The sequence below is a fragment of the Staurois parvus genome, unplaced genomic scaffold, assembly GCF_062004578.1.
Source record: "Staurois parvus isolate SC_StPar_1 unplaced genomic scaffold, SC_StPar_1.0 ptg000232l, whole genome shotgun sequence".
Classification (NCBI taxonomy): Eukaryota; Metazoa; Chordata; class Amphibia; order Anura; family Ranidae; genus Staurois; species Staurois parvus.
In genome coordinates, this window is record NW_028318028.1 from 7,526,508 (window position 1) to 7,546,343 (window position 19,836).

Consider the following 19,836-nt stretch of genomic DNA (forward strand, 5'->3'; position numbering starts at 1 on the left):
TTGTTCCTCTAAAAAAAAATTTAAGAAAAGTGAATATTAGACTGTTCAAAAAAATAGCAGTGTTTGTATTCTTCTTTACAATCTCAAACATTCACTATATAAACTGAAAAATGTTTGAAGATTTTGCTTTCCTTTGAATCACTTAATTAATATTTAGTTGTAGAAGCACTGTTTCTGAGAACTGCTGTACATCTGTGTTGCATGGAGTCAACCAACTTCTGGCACCTGTGAACAGGTATTCCAGCCCAGGATGATTGGACTGCATTCCACAGTTCTTCTCTATTTCTTGGTTTTGCCTCAGAAACAGCATTTTTGATGTCACACCACAAGTTTTCTATTGGATTAAGATCCGGGGATTGGGCTGGCCACTCCATAACGTCAATCTTGTTGGTCTGGAACCAAGATGTTGCACGTTTACTGGTGTGTTTGGGGTCGTTGTCTTGTTGGAACACCCATTTCAAGGGCATTTCCTCTTCAGCATAAGGCAGCATGACCTCTTCAAGTATTCTGCTGTATTCAAACTGATCCATGATCCCTGGTATGCGATAAATAGGCCCAACACCGTAGTATGAGAAACATCCCCATATCATGATGCTTGTGCAACCATGCTTCACTGTCTTCACAGTGTACTGTGGCTTGAATTCAGTGTTTGGGGGTCGTCTGACAAACTGTCTCTGGCCACTAGACCCAAAAAAAACAATCTTACTTTCATCAGTCCACAAAATGTTGCGCCATTTCTCTTTAGGCCAGTCAATGTGCTCTTTGGCAAATTGTAACCTCTTTAGCACATGTCTTTTTTTCAACAGTGGGACTTTGCGGGGGCTTCTTGCAGACAGCTTGGCTTCACATAGGCGTCTTCTAATTGTAACAGTACTCACAGGTAACTTTACACCTTCTTTGATCTTCCTTGAGCTGATTGTTGGCTGAGTCCTTGCCATTTTGGCTATTCTTCTATCCATTCGAATGGTAGTTTTTTGCTTTCTTCCACGTCTTACAGGTTTTGGTTGCCATTTTAAAGCATTTGCGATCATTTTAGCTGAGCAGCCTATCATTTTCTGCACTTCTTTATATGTTTTCCCCTCTACAATCAACGTTTTAATCAAGGCATGCTGTTCTTCTGAACAATGTCTGCAATGACCCATTTTCCTCAGAATTTCAGAGAGAAATGCACTGTAACCAGCATGTACAACATTTGCTGCCTTCCTTCCTTAAATAAGGGCAATAATTGCCATCTGTTTTTCAAAGAATGATTGACCTCACTAATAGAACTCCACACTGCTATTATTTTGAACATGCCCCTTTCAATTAGTGATTCAATTACACAGAATCAGCAGCATGCATGTCATGACTGTTGGGTCTGTTGGATTTCTATTACTCTACTACACCTGCTAGTAAATTATTTGCTATGTAGAAATATAATTTCTACAAAAAACAGTGATTGATCAGACTAGTAATGTCTGACTGCTATTATTTTGAACACAACGGTGTATATATATATATTTATTTATAGAGCCTATGAGGGTGCAATAATAGTCACCAAAACACTTCCAATTTGTGCTTCAACAATATACGGTAATCCTTCCACTGGTAAGTAATTCCACAATTACCCGTCCTGTAAAGTTTCTTATATATCAATTACATATCAATGTGCATCACCACACTCATGATTCAAGATGGACCCTCACCTCCAGGTATTGACCTATAAATTATACCAGGTCAATAAATGCTTCCCCCATTCCCTGAAGATGACATAAAGGCCTCTCGATGATCCTGGGTTCCCTCTCTCTTCCATTGCTCATATAAGCTGCCTGTTTCTTTAACCTCTTGACGCCGACGTAACACAAATATGCGGCCTCACGGACCTGGGCTTTTTTCCGTGGGGCCGCATATTTGCGTACCTGTCTTTGTGCTGGGAGCGCGCCGCTCGGCGCGCTCCCAGCACCAAGACCGCGGTGTCACTGAGAGCCCCGGGTCCTGTTCTAACGATCGGGACTCGGGACTCCCGATTCCGGGTCACGTGATCGCTGTGATAGCCTCTGATTGGCTATCACAGTGATCAATCACTGTGTGGCCCGGCCCCCTTGTTTTCTCTCTCTCTCTATGAATGGAGAAGAGAGATACATTGTATCTCTCGAACTCCTGACATAGAGAGATAAAAAAAAAGTTTGTAAAAAAAAAAAAAAAGATAAATAAATAAATATTAAAAAATAAAAGAAAAAATAAAGAAAAATACCTAGATCAAGGTTTGATCTAGTTCAGTACCAGGGTTAGTGTTTGGGTCAAGGTCAGGGTCAAAGGTCAGGGTCAAGGGCAAAGGTCAGGGTCAAAGGTCAGGATTTAAAAAAAAAATTGGTATCAGTGTCAGATAGTGTTAATGTCAATGTCAGTGACAGTGTGTTTTATGTAAAAAAAAAATAAAAAAAAAGACAAAAACAAAATGCGCACTGTTGTTTCTGGACTGTACTACGGGTACAAACAACAAATAACATACACATATATGGTAGCGCTGCGATCGTCAAGAACTGGAGAATGTATTTTGGGTTGTTCTTTGGTGGTAGGTTATGGTCGTAACAAGAAACACACAGTTAAATTTAAAAAAATGATTTTTTTTACTATTTTGGCCCAGTTTTCCTTTAATAATAAAAAAAAAATTAGGAGCTATCCATAACCATTTACCACCAAATGAAAGCCCAATTTGTTCTGAAAAAAACAAGGTATAATCCACCTGGATGTACAAAGTAGTTGTGACGATATGTATGGTTTTACTAACACGTCAACGTTGCAGAATTGTGCTTAGGCATTTAGATTTGTTTTACCCTTAGGCATGAAGGGGTTAAGAATCCACTGTACTGCTGTAGTAGTTCTGTAGGGTGAACTCAAAGCCACATAAAAGCCACCATAGTGTAGTAGGTTATAATAACATTTAGTTTATTAAAAATTGCAACGTAAACTGGTAAAGCTTGCTTAGTATATGAAACAGTATCTTCGGACTAAACACTGTGCTACCTGCTGCACTTCCGCCAGGAGATGTCAGAGCCGGGATACTGGAAGTGCAGCAGGACGCCTAGTGTTTAGTCCGGAGATACCGTTTCATATACCACGTGAGCTTTACCATTTTATATGTGAGCACTTTTTAATAAACTATATGGTGATTCAGTTTACTACACCGTGGTGGCTTCTATATATATATGAATGTTGGTTTATTATTTTATTTATATAAAGAACTTTTTGGATTTTGTTACACTCAATACACAGAAACACGCAATTATTTATTTTTCAGCAGTGCAATTTCTTGTTTTTAAGATGTTAAGTTGTGATGAGCACACAATAGTAGTGATTGCAGCAACTAAATACATCGATTCTTCTTTCACACAGTACACTATTTGGATAACACATGAGTAATTTTGGGTTATTTTTCATTCCCTGAAATATTTGTGTTGAATTACTTATGAAATATAGCAGAATATTTCCTGTGGCTAGAAGCTCCTGTGCTTTGACCCTTATAGTGGTAATTCTGTGCTGCAAGATCATTAAAGGCACTACAACCTCTATTAGTCTCACCAAATTTAGCTAGAAATTTGGCGATGTCAGTCCTGTACTGCTCACTGTTCTCCTTGTTGGATAACAAGCTGAACTTTGAGGCCAGAAGTGCAAGGAACTCCCTGCATTTGCTTTTGTTTTTTTTTTTTTTATATTAATCACTGCTTCCTAAACCTCTCCTGCTGCTGCTTGATTACAGTATTTTCAGCAGATCAGTCAGTTAGGGGGACAGTTCTGAGATGAAGAAGCCAAAGCTCTGTTCCATCAAAGTAAATGCCTCCGCACAGAAACAAAGTGCTGAACAAAGCATAGGCAGTACTGGTGACTAGACTTTTGTCACTTCAGGCCTTTTTGGGCACAATTTCCAGAGTTTAGGTCCCTTTCAAGGAAAAAGTAAAACACTTCTGAAGCAGGTTTTGGAGATGTCTTGTAGGTGAATGCTGCTATTTTATGGGAGATTCTATTAAATGCTAAACTGTACAGGAACTCACACATACTGTAGGCTTAAAGGTAACCAGAATTGAGAAACTTGAGAGAATATAAAGGCTGCTATTACTGAAAAAACTTTACATATGTTCTTTTACTTTTCACTCACATATATGGTTAATTGATGACAAATTATTTATTTCAAAGTCAAACATTTACAAAGGAGTTACCATTTTTACAGTGTTTTCACAATAAATAGCACAATAAATGTAATGAAAGTCATGTATTTTACAATTGGCTGTTTAATAAATAGAATTTTGTCTCAACATTTTATATACATAGTTTTCTATTTACAAACTTATATCACAAAGTGTTATTTGAAGGCAAAGAACAAGCAGATCAATTTTGTAACAATTCAAAAATCAGTCTTTTACTGTTGTAGAGCTGATGAAAGATGATATCTGATTGGTTACCATGGTTGGTTGAACAACGTTGTAATGTTTTTACTTTTTTTCATCACATGCTTAGCTTGAATTGCTCAGATGATAGATTTACTATGAGCTAATAGAAATCAAAAGCAGCTATCATATATCATATAGTAAGCTGTTTACCCAAAGGCAATATTTGAAGCAACTTAGCATATGGCTTTAGAACAGTAGGGAGTGGTTAGTTTTCTACATAGCTTACAAGGCATCACTATTGACTGTTTATATATAATATTTACACAAGATACACTTTTTTCTTACTGAAAGTTGCTCTTTTTTAAAAAAAATAAATATCAATGTATTTTTAAGTAATATCAAAGCCGCACTCTACGCAGATATAAAAGACATGCCAGTGTACTGACATTGCTCAATGTATTGATGTCTTGCATGTTGATAGTTGTTAGTGCTAGAAGTGCATGACTCCATGAAGTAGACTGAACTTTTCATGGAGCAATCTTCAACAGTCAATGTTCCCCATTCAAGTCCTCATTTCATCTTCATATATTATGCACATGATACACTGGAAGTTCATAGTGACCTTTCCGCCGGCGAGCCAGACACTGTCGGTAGAAAAGAAAAATGAGCCTGCATATGTAATTACCATAAATAGTTTCCCCCATATTCATGCATAATAGAAAGCTATGGAACAAATCAATTTTACAACAACAATTTTACATACATCACTGAAATGTTTTGTTACATAAAACTCTTTGGCTAGTTAGTGGTGAACACTTAAGAGTTTTAGTTCCAGTTTAGAGTTACGCTTCAGGATTAGGTTAGGTTCAGTCAAGTGTAAACCCTAAAGTATATGTAAAGCCAATCAATAAATCTCATTACTGATTTACTAAATAAGTTAGGCAAAGTAAATTATCATTGATGTATTCCTGTTTTTTTTTTATTTTCTATGCATGTGATTGACTTGATCTAAGTGAACACAGTTTCACCTATCTATTAATCTAAATAAAATACTCTAGTGAATAATTTGAATGAATTAGAAAGTACAGAAACCACTGGACCAGCATGACTGCTACAAAGATAGTATTTTCAGAAAGGGAGGTAAGCAATGCTCAGGGCCGGGAGTAGGGGTGGGCAGAAGGGACATTTGCCCAGGGCGCAGTGTTTCTATGTAGAGGCATGGGCAAAGTTGGAGTTGCAGCAGCTCCCTTCTCCCTCATGCTCTTCGGTAGCTAAAAAAAAAAGAAGGGAAGTAAAGTGTTAAACCCACTCACATGACAGAACAATGGACTGCATACTTGGGCTCAATCTTAGTTACTGCCGGGCTGACTTATTGACAGTCTCGATCTGCCGATCTCCAGGCTGCTGGAACACTGATATCTTCAGTTACCAGTGCACTTCATATCTGTCTCTAGTTGTTGGACTGCCTGGACCTGTCAGCATAGCCAGGATTAGAGATCATGGTACAGTATCATCCTGGCAATAAATAAGGCCGAGCCTGAGTGTGTAGTGAGCTTTCTGTTACCAGATGAGGAGATGAACACTTTACTTCCCTGCATTTGTTTGGTTGGCTACTCTTAAGGCTAGTTCATAGGCTGGCCATACATCATGCAATTTTCTTTCTTTTAACCAAGGTTGAGGGAAAGAAATATGTTTGACTCCCCCCATCAACACAGTCAGCGTCGATGGGGAAATCTCTCCCACTGCACTATTGTATCCTGACAGTGGGAGATTTCCCTGCCACCAGAATACAAAGATCACTGCTGCTGGCAGGCTTGTCGTGCTAAAATCAATTGATAAATCAACTTCACTACAAGCAACCTGCCTATAGATGGAATGAAATTTGTCCAGTTCCTGCTGAGCTGCACACATTTCAATCTGTATATGGCCAGCTATAGTGTGCTAGTGACTGTTTCTTCTCTGAAAAGTGATTCATGCTTGGATCTCTTTTCAGAGCTGTTTGAGAGGTGGTGAGGAAGTGATACGTTGCCTCCTCACCACCTAATTTAACCTGATAATTGCTGTGATTACGTGCAGGGTGGTTGCAGCACAGCCTCATTGAAATGCATTACCACGTTTGGTGGACGCAACATGCTGTTGAAGCATAGCATCATGGTCGTGGCATGTGTACAACAGGTAGCAGCTGTATGCTTAGTGTTCAGAAATGGCTCAACCACCCAGTTTTACTGCCCCCCCCAGACACATGTGTGAACAAACCGTAAAATCAGTCATAGAGGATAAGAATTTATTTTCTGAAACCACAGCTTGAAAGAAAAGAAAATAACTTGATTCCCAATCAACACAGTCATTGTTGATTTCAGAATCTCTCCCATGGAGCTATTTTGTTCTCCTGGGTGGGTAGGCTTGGGGAAGGAGAACACAGTGATTATTGCTAGCGGCTATAGCTACTGGCAATAGTCACATGCTAGAAATCTGATATGCTGTTTGCACCCAAGTCGATCGTTGGAATAACTTGGCTACAATCCGCCTGCCTGTATATGGATTGATGTTGACCATCTACGGCCGGCCTAAACATCCTGTCAAACAGAACAGATCCCAGTTCAATCACCATCCGTGAGCAGATCCCTAGCTGAATCAGAGCTGAACATTATGGATGTCAGTTTTTTTTACATCTGTGTCCGTTCAGTTTGTTCCAGCAGACACAGGTGGACCTGTGACAGCTCTGTGGGTGGTTGGATAAAAACATTTAGGTCCAGATAAATGAAAGAGGATGCAGTACTTTTCAATTTTTTTTTCCCAGACCTGGATGGATTCAGAGCTAGGTGGGTATAAAGAGACACAAGTCCAGTTACATCAGCCTGTCCAGAGGGCTGCATGGACCTTCTGGTCAGGTCCTCCTGAAAAACTGACAGACAGACCTAAAAGGACCCTAATGAAGACGTTGGGTAAAAGCTCTTTTGGCCATACTTTTCCTGTAGATCATAGGTGTGCACTTAGTTCTGCACTCCTGTATTCAGTGGAGAGCGCGCTGAAGTCTACCGTTGTCTGACATCAGTTTGCTACAGTGTCCCAAATACCCTATATTGTCAAAAGTATTGGGACACCCTTTCAAATCATTGGATTCAGGTGTTCCAATCCCCTCCATGGCCACAGGTGTATAAAATCAACCACCTAGGCATGCTTCTACAAACATTTGTAGTTGAGGGTTGCTCTCAGGAGCTCAGTGAATTCAAGCATGGTACCATGACAGGTTGCCACCTGTGCAATAAGTCCATCCATGAAATTTCCTTGCTATTAAATATCCATGGTCGACTGTTAGTGGCATTATAACAAAGTGGAAGCAACTGGGAACAACAGCAACTCAGCCACAAAGTGGTTGGCCACATAAAATTAAGAGTGGGGTCAGCGCATGCTGAAGAGCACAGTGCGCAGAAGTCGCCAACTGTCTGCAGAGCCAATAACTAAAGACCTCTAAACTTTATGTAGCCTTCAGATTAGCACAGCAGCAGTGCAGAAAGAGCTTCATAGAATGGGTTTCCATGGCCGAGCAGCTCTATCCAAGCCTTACATCACCAAGTGCAATGCAAAGTGTTCGATGCAGTGGTGTAAAGCATGCTGCCACTGGACTTTAGAGCAGTGGAGACGTGTTCTCTGGAGTGAAGAATCATGCTTCTCTGTCTGGCATTCTGATGGATGTGTCTGGCTTTGGTGGGAGAACGGTACTTGCCTGACTTCATTGTGCCAAGTATAAAGTTTGGTGAAGAGGGAATAATGGCGTAGGGTTGTTTTTCAGGGGTTGGGCTTGGCCCCTTAGTTCCAGTGAAAGGAACTCTTAAGGCATCAGCATACCAAGACATTTTGGACAATTTCATGCTCCCAACTTTGTGGGAACAGTTTGGGGATGGTCCCTTCCTGTTCCAACATGACTGCACACCAGTGCACAAAGCAAGATCCATAAAGACATGGATGAGCAAGTTTGGGGTGGAGGAACTTGACTGACCTGCACAGAGTCCTGACCTCAACCCCATAGAACACTTTTGGGATGAATTACAGTGGAGACTGTGAGCCAGGCCTTCTCGTCCGACATCAGTGCCTGACCTCACAAATGTGCTTCTGGAAGAATGGTCAAACATTCCCATAGACACACTTCTAAACCTTGTGGACAGCCTTCCCAGAAGAGGTGAAGCTGTTATAGCTGCAAAGGGTGGGCCAACTCAATATTGAACCCTACAGACTAAGACTGGGATGCCACTAATGTTCATGTGTGTGTACAGGCAGGTGTCCCAATACATTTGCCAATATACTGTATATTGGCATGCCACAAACATTACAAACATTTTGGTGCATTCCAATATATTAGCTCGTCACGCTTCTTTATCTAACAGGGAGTGGGGGTTGGTGGGGGTGATAGATGGGGGGGTGCAGTTTTCTATTTTCGCCGTGGGCACTGGATGGCCTTGTCCCAGCAGTGGCAATGGTTACTTCCACACCTCCTCAATAACTTTTACCTTTAAAGTTGAAATGAAGCATTTTTCTCCAGGTAACAACAAGCTCAAAGAGAGCTTGGATTTCATAAGCAAAAAGAGACAGCTTATGTTATGTATAGCCTGCTAAAATCGTTTTGTCATGGAATCTTCTGAAGGATGCAAACTACAGTTGGAAGGCAGCAAATATACACCATTGCACTGTATCAGTACAGCAATGATAAACAGTAATTTAACTCTGTAAAATAAAACATGATCCAAACTTACCAAACAACAAAGGATCAAAAGCCAAACTGTTCCTGCTATTACCGCCAGGCAGATAAGTATGATACCCCAGTAAGACAAATCCGCATATTCACTTGCCACTAAAATATCAATTTAAAAAATTACATAAATTAAAAAGAGTGGTTGGGATAACAGATGAGCATGCAGAGACTCAGGAGACGCACATACTGGAGGTATTTAGCAAAAAAAAAAAAACTACAGGAAAAGTTTGAATAGATAAAGAAAACAGTTGACTGTAAAAATAAATAAACATAATAATAATAATAATGATAGATTCATTCTGAGATCCAGGGAAACACAAAAAGACACTGTTAAATGCAGTTGTGTATCCAGTGGAGCATTAAATGAGGTAGTTATTTTGGGGGTCTATTTATAGAACATTTGTTGGACGAACGTCACACAGGTTCATGCATGCTGCACACATTTTGATTGTAACTTTTCTGGTTCTATAAAACACCTCAATGAGAAAATATGCCTCATTTTGGCCACTAGATGAAGTTTACGATCCTAAGAATTAATCTATTACAGGACAAAATTTGTGCAGCCTGTACAAATGTGTGTGACATTTGCCTAACAAATGTTTTATAAATAGACCCCCAAAATAACTGCCTTATTTAATGCTCCAGCAGGCTCCCCATATCCCTGAAATGAATAAATGGAAGAATTTTCTAATGTGTTTTGTGCCCAACCATTCCAATGTACTTGTCTCTCTTATCTTGCCTAGTCCGTGGCATCTTTGAATCTTCACCTTTCTGCTCAAAATTAAAAAAAAAAAGCCCATCACTTCCTGTAGCATCATGTTACGATCCAGGAAACCTCATATCCAGGGGCGGACTGACCATTCGAGCACTCGGGCAATGCCCGAGGGCCCGGGGTCAGTAGGGGCCCCATGAAATGCCCCTGGTACCTTTTTTTATAGGCTTTTTTGAGTGTGGGCAAGGACACAGGGGCCCCATGATCCCCTATTGCCCAGGGGCCCCATGAGTTGTCAGTCCGCCCCTGCTCATATCCTATCATGTACTGCCTTACTGAAGCACAGAATAGGGTGTGTTTTACCTCTTTGTACCAAGGACTTGCCTGACTGAATACAAGTTAAATAGATTGTGCAGGTGGGTTCTATGATTATATACTTTTGCTAAATATAAAGGAAATTGTACAGAGATTGTACAATCAGATTGCATAGCATATGGCCATCTTTATACAAGTACATGGGAGGGAATGGATGGAGACACTCCGCTGCCATTGTTCTTGTGTAAACACACCAGTTTCGCTTTCAGGCCTAATTTACATCTAGCGTAATGGGAATGCACATTTTTTGCCATGTTTTTTCCAAGACATGCATATAGCAGCCCATTGATTTCAATGGGCTGCACAACAAATGGCAAAGTAGCTCATGAGACATTTTGGCATGTTGCTGTTTGCAAGTTCTTTTACTGCACATTTTGTTCCATTTGTGTCTGTGTGTCTGCTTCCGCATTTGGGGTGACTTTAACATCAATGGGACTGAAAAGCAACTAGCCTTATTTATACGTGTATAAAGGTGGCCATACACTATACAATCTGATTGTATAATCTCCTTTAGATTTATTAAAACTATATAATATCAAGATACATCTATCTACCCAATCACTCTGTATCCAATCAGGTAGGCCCTTGCACTACATAGTTGATGGAAAATTTAAAGGAGATTGTAGAATCAGATTGTATAGAGTATGGTGAGCTGTACAGACTTCCAGGGACACACTTTTGCTTTCAGTACTACAGCTCTGTTGCACATAGGCTGCTATTTGATCACTCAGCTCTAGCATGCTCTGCCAAATTACTGATCCATGAAAGAAGGTAAGGTACAAAATGATACATTATCAGAGGCAGACTCTGTGTACGTATTTAGGGAGAATGGTGATCATTGATAATGTCTGCATGTAACTGCAGAGGTGGCCAGGAGCAATCTCCTGGAGGGGGAGGGCAGGTACAGGGTGTATTTTAATGAGATCAGCTGCTGAAATACTTCCTTCTTACAGTGTTCATGCCTCAAAGTACAAATACCAAGAAGTCAAGATGTTTTCTATAGAAGAAACTGGAGGCTGAGGTAATGCCTGCCTTAGAATATAGAGAAAACGTTTTCTTTTCTGCAACAGAGGTACGTTAATGGTATATTAATACGTGGCGAAGCTGGAATTTAGAAAAAAAGGTGAACTTATGCAGGCCATAGACGGGTCGTTTATTGGGCGTTAGTGGGGCCGCCCGTCAACTGTTTTTCGTGGATTGTCTCATTTACTTTTATTGGTCATGCTGGAAAATCCACAAAAACTGACTTTTTTCGTGGAAGATGGTGGCAGCATCGGCAACGGCGCTGACCGATTTTTCGTTTATCGGCCGGTCTATGGCCTACATTAGTCTTTAATACCTGCCTCAACACTTATCCTGGTCCTAGAGCTTTGCCTGATCCTCACAATTCAGTGATCTCATGTGAGACCCTCTATTGGCCAGTAAGGCTTTCATGATGGACCATTGAATAGGAGGAAGGGTATAGTTGCAATATGGGCAAAGCTCATCTTAAAGCCAATGCCAAATCTGATACTTAGGTACAGCTTGAGAACAGGATTGAGTGGCTATCCAAGGGCACAAATAAATCTACTTTGATTCTCTAGTTAAGGGTGTATTATACAGTGTACAAAGATATAACCCTTTACCTGGTGGCATTGTTATATTGGTAGGCAATGAGGCGTTGACTGCAATAAGGATAAGTGTAATATTTTTTAAATGATATGCAGTTGTTCTATTTACAGGGACTGTAGCATTAATACTGATTGTCCCAGGTTTGGTGGTGTTCGGCTTTAGACTGCTGGTCACTGGTCCTCTAGTTGTCTTGGTAATAGAGGTTGAGCTTTCAGTAATATTGACATGGCTTCTTATTGTTGTGGCATTGACAGCTCTCTCTGTTGGTTTGTCGGATACAATTGAACTTATGTAACTAGATGATGATGTTAACGGTTTGCTTGTTGTCTCTTTTGATGATGTTGCTTCTCCTTTTTGAATAGCAACTGTAGAGGCTCTGCCAGCTGTTTGCTTAGTAATATTCGCAGTTGGAATCGTAGTTATGCCCCTTGCAGCTGCTATACCGGGAACAGTTGCCTTGCTAATTGCTATAGTAGCAATGTCTGCTGCTTTAGATGTTCCTGCAGTAGTTTTAGCAATGACACTCACAGAGTCCACCTTTTTGGTTGAGACTTCCCCAACTATAGCAACAGTACCTTTTGGATCTGTTGTGCTATGCAAAGTCGCATTTTTCTCAGGTTGCACTGTTAACCCTTTTATAAGTTCCAAGGTGCTCTGTGGTGTAGATTTTGTAGTTATAGGTTGTGTTGTTGATGTTTTTTCCATCGTGGCTGTTTTTGTTCCAGTTGGAAAAACTTTATTGGTAACTTGAAAACTTGAGGAAGGTAACAAACCTTTAGTAACATCAGTGATTGGCTCAGCTGTAACTTTTGTTAGTTGAGATGTTTGCCTGCTTTGTACTACTGTTGTACTTATAGTTCTTGCTGTTTGTCTGGTGTGTGCAACATCTGCAGTTGATTCGGTGGTATGCTTTTCCATTTTAGTCTCTGAGAAGTTTCCTTTCTTGACAGGTGGCTCTGTTTGCTGGGCAGAAGGTATTTTTGAGGATCCTACACTTGTACTCATTTTTACAAGGGCTTTTAATGTTGTTGCCTGCTTTGCAGATATTGCTTTTTCAGTAGATTTGGAAATGTCTGCTTTAAAAGTTGCATCTGTTGTAGTTGACAGCCCTCTTGTTGAATTATCTGTAGTTATTGCTGATCTCACTGATGTAATAGGAGATGTGAATACATTGAGCGCCTGTGTTGTCTTCTCTTTTTTGCTTTCAATAATTGATTTTGATGTCATATTAGATTCAGTGGTGTGTATTGTCACTGAAGTATTGATTGGTGGTGCTGATGTTACAGTGTCAGTTGCCAGCTGCACAGTAGTAAATTCACTTGGAAGAGGTCCTTTAGGTTCAGTGGTTGTGGTTCTGGATATCCTTGTTGTCGTAGTCATTTTGGTAGGCTGTGCTTCCAAAGTAGTATTGGTTGTTGGTGTTGACATTGTAGTTCCAGCTGTGAGAGGTGCTTTTGATATAACAGATGGAATTTTGGTTATTTTTACTGTTATGTATTCTGTAGAAGGAGCTACTTTACTAGTGCTAATTGTTGGTGCTGTTGTAGCAGTGTCAGGGGTCAATGATGATGACGGTTTTCCAGTAGCAAAAGGCATTTTAGATGTGGAAGGTAAAGTTACAGTTGTCTTTGAAGCTCTACTTGACTCTGCTGTATGTGAAAGTGTGGTAGTATTGGTTATTGCTTCTAATGTAGTAGTTTCAACTATAATGGGGGTTTTAAGTGTGGTAGTCAAGGCTTCACTCACCATTGTTTTTGTAATAGACTCATCAGTTTGCCCTCCTGTAGTACCACTGGTTGATGTAGAAGTGTCAGTTTCTACTGGTGTGGTAGTAGTTGCAATTGTTAATTCAGTGGTTTTAATATCTGTTGCTTTTGCTGTTGAAATTGATTCAAATTTTTGCAACATCTCAGTGGTTTTAGTTGTTGGTCCTAAAGTAACATTACCAATTGCCATTGTTGTTGTAGTATTTTTCAGTGTGGGAGGTATTTTGGGTTCAACAGTCAAGAATTTAGTCGTCTTTGGTGTTGTACTAGATTCAATGGTTTGTGCTCCCATAGTAGTATTGGATATTGGTACTGCAGTAAAAGTTCCAGTTGCCAGCACTGTTATAGTAGTTCCCTCTGTTGAAACTAATTCAGGTTTACTAGTTTTGGCTGACTCTGTTGCAATAGATTCAGACATTTGTACTTTTATAGTAGTTGGTATAATCGTGTCACTGCCAGCTGTCAATCTTGGTGCTGTTGTGCCAACTATGTGACCTTCTTTTGAAGTAAGTGCTGGGGTCTTATAGGTAGTCTCCATAGTGGATCTTGGTGATATTGTGGTTATTTTACCAGGATGTGTTTTTAGAGTTATTTCAGTTTTTCCTGCGGTTGCCTCTGTAGTTATTCCCTTAGTAACATCTGTAGTTAAAAATGTTGCATCCAATCCTCTGGTACCTTTCTCTGGCTTGGTTACCTCTTCCAGAGTTGTAGATTCACTGAAGATTGTTGTGGGTTGTGCTGTACTAGAAGCACTAATTGTACCGCCTCTGATTTCTGTGGTCAAGCCTGCTGTTACTGTTTCTGTATGAGTACCTGTTATTACCTTTGTTGTATTTGCCTCTATCAAAGGTGTTATTTTAGATGATGGGGTTCCAGTGGTAGTTCTTGTGTGTTCCATTGTGGCAGCTCCCTTTTCGACTGTTGTAATTTCTACACGTTCTGTCATTGTCTTTCCTGTTATTTCTTTTGTTGTGTCTCTTATGGATTCTTTGGTTGCTGTTCCAGGTACAGCTGTGCTTTTTGTAATATTTGTTGATTTTTCTTTTGCTGATCCTAAATGTGATGCAGGTGAAACTAAAATGTCATCTCTCACAGTCATACCTTTTATTTCAATCACTGTAGTAGAGCTTTCATCTGTCATTGGGCTCTTTATTGTTGTAGGCTTGCTGTACTCTCCTTTTGCTGGTGGATTTGTAACTTCTTCATGGGAACTGAATGTTGTTTTAACAGTAGCTTTTATCTTTTCTGTTGAACCTTGAGTTGTGGAAACTTCTTTACTCTGAGTGCCTACAACAGTAGCTGGTTTTGAATCCTTAAATGTTGTTTCTGACGTCCTCTGACGTGGTTCAGATACTGTTGAAAACTCTTTTGCTTTGCTTAGTCCTTCTTGAGTTGTTTGACTTTCATAAACCGTTTCTTGTGTTGCTTTCATTGATATTGTTTTATCTAATTGTGAGCCAACAGTAGCATTTGAAGTCTCTGCTGTAACTGTTAACATATCTTTAGATGTTCCAATAGTTCCTGAAAATGTTTCCATAGATACTCTTACTGATGTTGTAGAGGTTGAAGCCCCAGTAAGCTCTGTTGTTGCAGCTGGACTTGTAGCTATGAAATGTTTGTCAGTATAGGGTGTACTGGTCTGTACACCAGTATTTGTTGTACTATACATTTGTGTCCCAGTGCTTACTGGTCTTGTAAGAATAGTGGTGGCTGCTAAAGCTTGGGCTGTTGTAAATGTGGTTGTTGGTACAGTTGATGTTCCTTTATATTCTGTTGGTAAATCTACAGCCAGTGTGCCCGTTGTCTTACTAGTATTCCTACTGTTTGTAATCATACTTGTTGGTCCAGTTGGAACTTTGGTATCAGTTGAAAGTATTGTGATTGTATTTATAGTAGTCTCTTCTTGTTTATCTGTTGTTTCTTTGAACTGTTTTGTAGTAAGATCACTCATACTATCACTAGTGATTGTAAATGGTTCGGTAATGTATTCTTTTGATGACTGTGTAGACCTTGGTAATGTGGTTTCTGAACCTGTCCCATAGGATTCCTCTTGCAAGGTAGTGAATTCTGTAAATTGTTTTGGACTGATTTCTGCTTTCCCTTTGCTTTGCGTTGTTTCATCTATTGTGGTAAATGTAGAACTGATCTCTTTGTGTTGTGAAATCGGTTCAGTTGTAACTTTTGTTGATGGTAGCAAAGCTGCAGTTCCAGAACCTGTGACTGCTTCTTCTGTAGATGGTGCACTCTCTGACTCTGTAGTGCTTCCTTGTGTTGATGTTAAAGAAGTATGTACTGTTGCTGCAACAGTATTATTTTCAGAGGTGGGGGTTGTCTTTAGTCTATCTTCTACTTGTGTTCCTGGTGTTGTGGCCTGAAGTGATGGTGTACTAGTTTTAGTCATAAATAGATGTGAAGATGTACTACCTAGACTTCTGCCTGTTGAAATTGTTGCAGCATCTGTGGATGTTGTGATCACTGCTTCCTTAACTTTTCTAGTCTCTTCTGCCACTGTAGACCATAAAGAAGGAACCTCTGATGCCGCGCCTGTTGGCAGTGTTCTAGAGTCTAAAGAAGTACTTACAGTAGAGGAATCATTTTCAGTTGTGAAATCTGTGGCTGATAGTTTAGTCTCAGCTGTGCTACCTACAGTTGGTCCTGTATAGGGTGTAGTTACAACATCACTGGCTGCTGTTAAAGCTTTTATAGTCATTTTTGTATCAGATGTAGCAGCTGCTGATACAATTGTTGACTCTTCTACAGAGGTGACTACAGTGGCCTTTGGTTCATCTGTTGATAAAGCACTTGCAGAGGTTGACATATTCTCAATATGGGTGTCTGATGTATCTTTTGTACTTTGAATATGTGTAGTTTTAAAATCCTCTATGACTGTTTGGTTTGTTGCAGGATCTATAGATGTTTTCAAACTCTTCACAGTTGTTACCAATGTTGATAATGATGTTTCTTCCTTTGATTTTACTGTGTCTTCAGTTCTTCCTATTACAGTTGTCCATGGGTTTGATATTGAAGATGCCCCTGTACTTGGCATGGTTTTTGAAGCATCTATGGAAGTTGCTGTAGTTGTTTCTTTGGATGTAAGTGCTGTAGTTTTGCTGTCGAATGGTTTTGTGCTTTGAATTGTGGTTTCATCAGCTGTTTTTATAGTGGTTCCTTGGATGGTGGAATATAGAACTGTTGATGAAGCTTTTGTATAGTTTCCTGTTGGTATTGTAACTGTAGTTTCCAAAAATGAGGTGATAGCCTTGGTAGCTTTGTCTGTGGTTGCAGAATGTATCGATGTAGTTGAGCTTTTTGTAACATTTCCTGTGGTCCCCCGTGCAACAGCTTTGGTTGCTGCTGTAGTTTTACCCTCTGTAACTCTCTGTATTGCAGAAGTAACAGCTGATAAACTTTTTTTTGATTTTCCACTAGTAGATGTCCATGATGATGGTGTTGTTGCATCTTACGCGGTGTTAAGGAAAGTGGATGCATGGAAAAAAGTGAAAATAATACATTACTACTTAGAGATAAAACTGCTGAACAATAAATACATGAACAATTCATACAGATAGAAGATTTGCAATAACCTTTTACTCTAGATTTGTGAAGCCAGTCAACTTCAGATCACTATATTATTGAAGTAGAACAATTTCAAAGCAGTTAGCTCATCACATGGGCTATACACTGCTCATGAACATACTAAAGGCTATTGGGAATGTTTAAATCCTTTACTCTTACTGATGGATTTAGGAAACATAAAAGAAGCTTATATCAACATAGATGTTAGCAACAAAAAGATATGAAAAATGATACATTCTTATTTTCTCTTGCATATAATACATAATGTATATTGTGTAACTTGTTACTTTTTCAGGATATGTGAACTGAAATTATAAAAAATATTTGTAGCATAGCTTACTTACTTATGTATTTGGTGAAGACTTCCCTCTACAAAAACAGAAGAAAAAGTTTAGGGCTAGACATACCAATTCTTATAAACATAGCAAAGTAGATGTGACTATTCATATAGAGGTACCTAGAAAATCTGCTAATACTCAAAAATGTTCCCAAATGCTTAAATTGCCTTTTTGCTCCTGAGATATCTTGTAGTGCTTTGTATCGTGGAACACATTCTGGGGATGCTGAATATGAATCTCTGCATTACCCATGTAATGGGGGGTGAATAGCGTTTAGCTAAACGTATGTGTGGTTGTCTGTTTCTAGCACTTGTGTGCTCTTCACTAATTACATGATTACCCTGTTGTAGAGATGAGCTGAATGTGGTTCGGGGCAGGTTCACAGTACACAATTAAAGTTCAGGTGTCAAAAAAACTGTAAGAAAGCAATGGCCATTTACCAGGCTAATAGGAAAGAGATTGTCAAACAATTAGTATGGGGAACTAGGCACTGCACTGGGGAACATTCACCATAGTTTCAGTTTGTCAGGGAGTAGAGATTTTAAATACTGCTTAAAGTGAAACTTTAAAATGGGAAACTTCCTTTACATAACAACCCTGTGGGGTGCCCTGACCATCCCTGTAAAGTGGTGCATTTTTACTATGTTTAAAACCTACTACAGTAAAACTGACATTTGCGAAGAAAATAAATTAATTTGCCTGAAAAAATGAAAGCTCTCTGCTATATTCTTCTGTTTGTAAACAAATGGCCAATGATTCCCTTTATTTATACCAGTCTCATTAAGATGTTAAGAAGGGACCTCCACATTTAAAAGGCATGGTGTTCCCCCTAAAAATACATATCAGACCTTTTTCCTTGACTAAGGTCTGGCATGGATGTCAGGGGAGATATACCCATGCAGAAAACAAATGGCGAGGATCCCTCCCAGATTGCATACTGGACCCAAAGTGTTTGCGGGTTTTTTCTTTCAGCAGACATCAGACATCATTATTGATGTGCACCTGATGTGGGAAATGTTTTGAGGGTTCTTTTTCTTTAAAGAACATGCCAAAAACTATGTCTGTCTTTATATAATATTTTTTTGTGTATGAATGAGTATGGGTACTATGTACCCCTTTCTTATTCACATGGGGGCATGATATGAGGGCTGATAAGCCCTCCCAACCATAGATCCCCACAATCACTAAGCCAAGGTTGTGGGGAAGAGGCCGTTGTCCTCATCAATATGGCTGCAGGCTCACCCACCCGCTTTCCTGACCTGACAGGCCTCATGCTAGGGTGCAAGGGTCCATTGTAGATTTTTAGGGAGGGCATCATGCTTTTTTTCCTTTTTTAATACATTATTTTTTTCACACAATCCCTGAATTTGTTTACATTCCACTGTCAACCAGAAATTCCCAGGTGACAGCTGAATGTGTGAGGTGGGAATGAGTTATGGTTGTTAAGACTTCAGCAGCTGCTGGCTTCTTAACAACCAGCCAGAAGGAAAGCTGTCACGTTTACTAGTGGTTGTAATACCACTGCTAAAGTTTCACTTCCTTCTGCCCTCAGAGGTTCCAAAATGACCCAACACCAATTTAGTTTGGCTTATTGTCGAACCTGCGAACAAAAACATTTCATTCCAAACTTGGGTTTGGACCAAACTGGGAGCTCCTCCCTACAATGTAGCAATAAAGCCAATTCATTAAAGTAGGAGTCTGTTCACTCTTGTAGAGCAGAGACTATTCTTGTTTGATATTGTTAGTGAGAAGATAATTCGAATTTTTATCATTCAGATAATACAATATGAACAAACATCATCATACAATAGATAATTCTTTGTGATTGTTCAAATTAGAGACTATTTACCTGTTGAGCTTCCAGTCTACCGAAATCAACCCCTAAAGACAGCAAATACAGAAAGTCAGTATGTATCCTTATACATTTTTATCCAATTCAATACCGGACAATTTTACCCCCTTCCTGCCCAGGCCAGTTTTCAGGTTTCAGCGCTCTCACACTTTGAATGACAATTGCGCGGTCATACAACATTGTACCCAAACTAAAATTTTAGCATTTTCTTCACACAACTAGAGCTTTCTTTTGGTGGTATTTAATCACCACTGGGGTTTTTATTTTTTGCTAAATTAACAAAAAAAGACAGAAAATTTTGAAAAAAAAATGTTTTTCTTTGTTTCTTTTATAAAAGTTTGCAAATACATGTCTTTGGTAAAAATAACCCAAATTAGGATGTATTTTTTAGTTTGTAGGAAAGTTATAGAGTTCACAAACTATGGGATAGATCTGAATATTGATCAATCCTGAAGTACTGACAGCCAATCTAATTTCTTGAGGTCCAAG

General features: G+C 39.4%; 1 protein-coding gene across 1 annotated transcript in view; it reads right to left on the bottom strand.

Annotated features, from left to right (window-relative positions):
• Nucleotides 1–19,836, bottom strand: part of LOC149460329 (uncharacterized) — a 91,852-nt gene that overhangs the window by 46,416 nt on the left and 25,600 nt on the right. The window contains exons 3-7 of the mRNA XM_089679905.1: nt 19,345–19,376; nt 17,502–17,526; nt 11,830–17,040; nt 9,119–9,216; nt 4,964–5,011 (exon numbers count right to left, since the gene is read on the bottom strand). Of these exons, the coding sequence (XP_089536031.1) occupies nt 4,964–5,011; nt 9,119–9,216; nt 11,830–17,040; nt 17,502–17,526; nt 19,345–19,376 (5,414 nt within the window). The remainder of the gene's footprint in view (nt 1–4,963; nt 5,012–9,118; nt 9,217–11,829; nt 17,041–17,501; nt 17,527–19,344; nt 19,377–19,836) is intronic.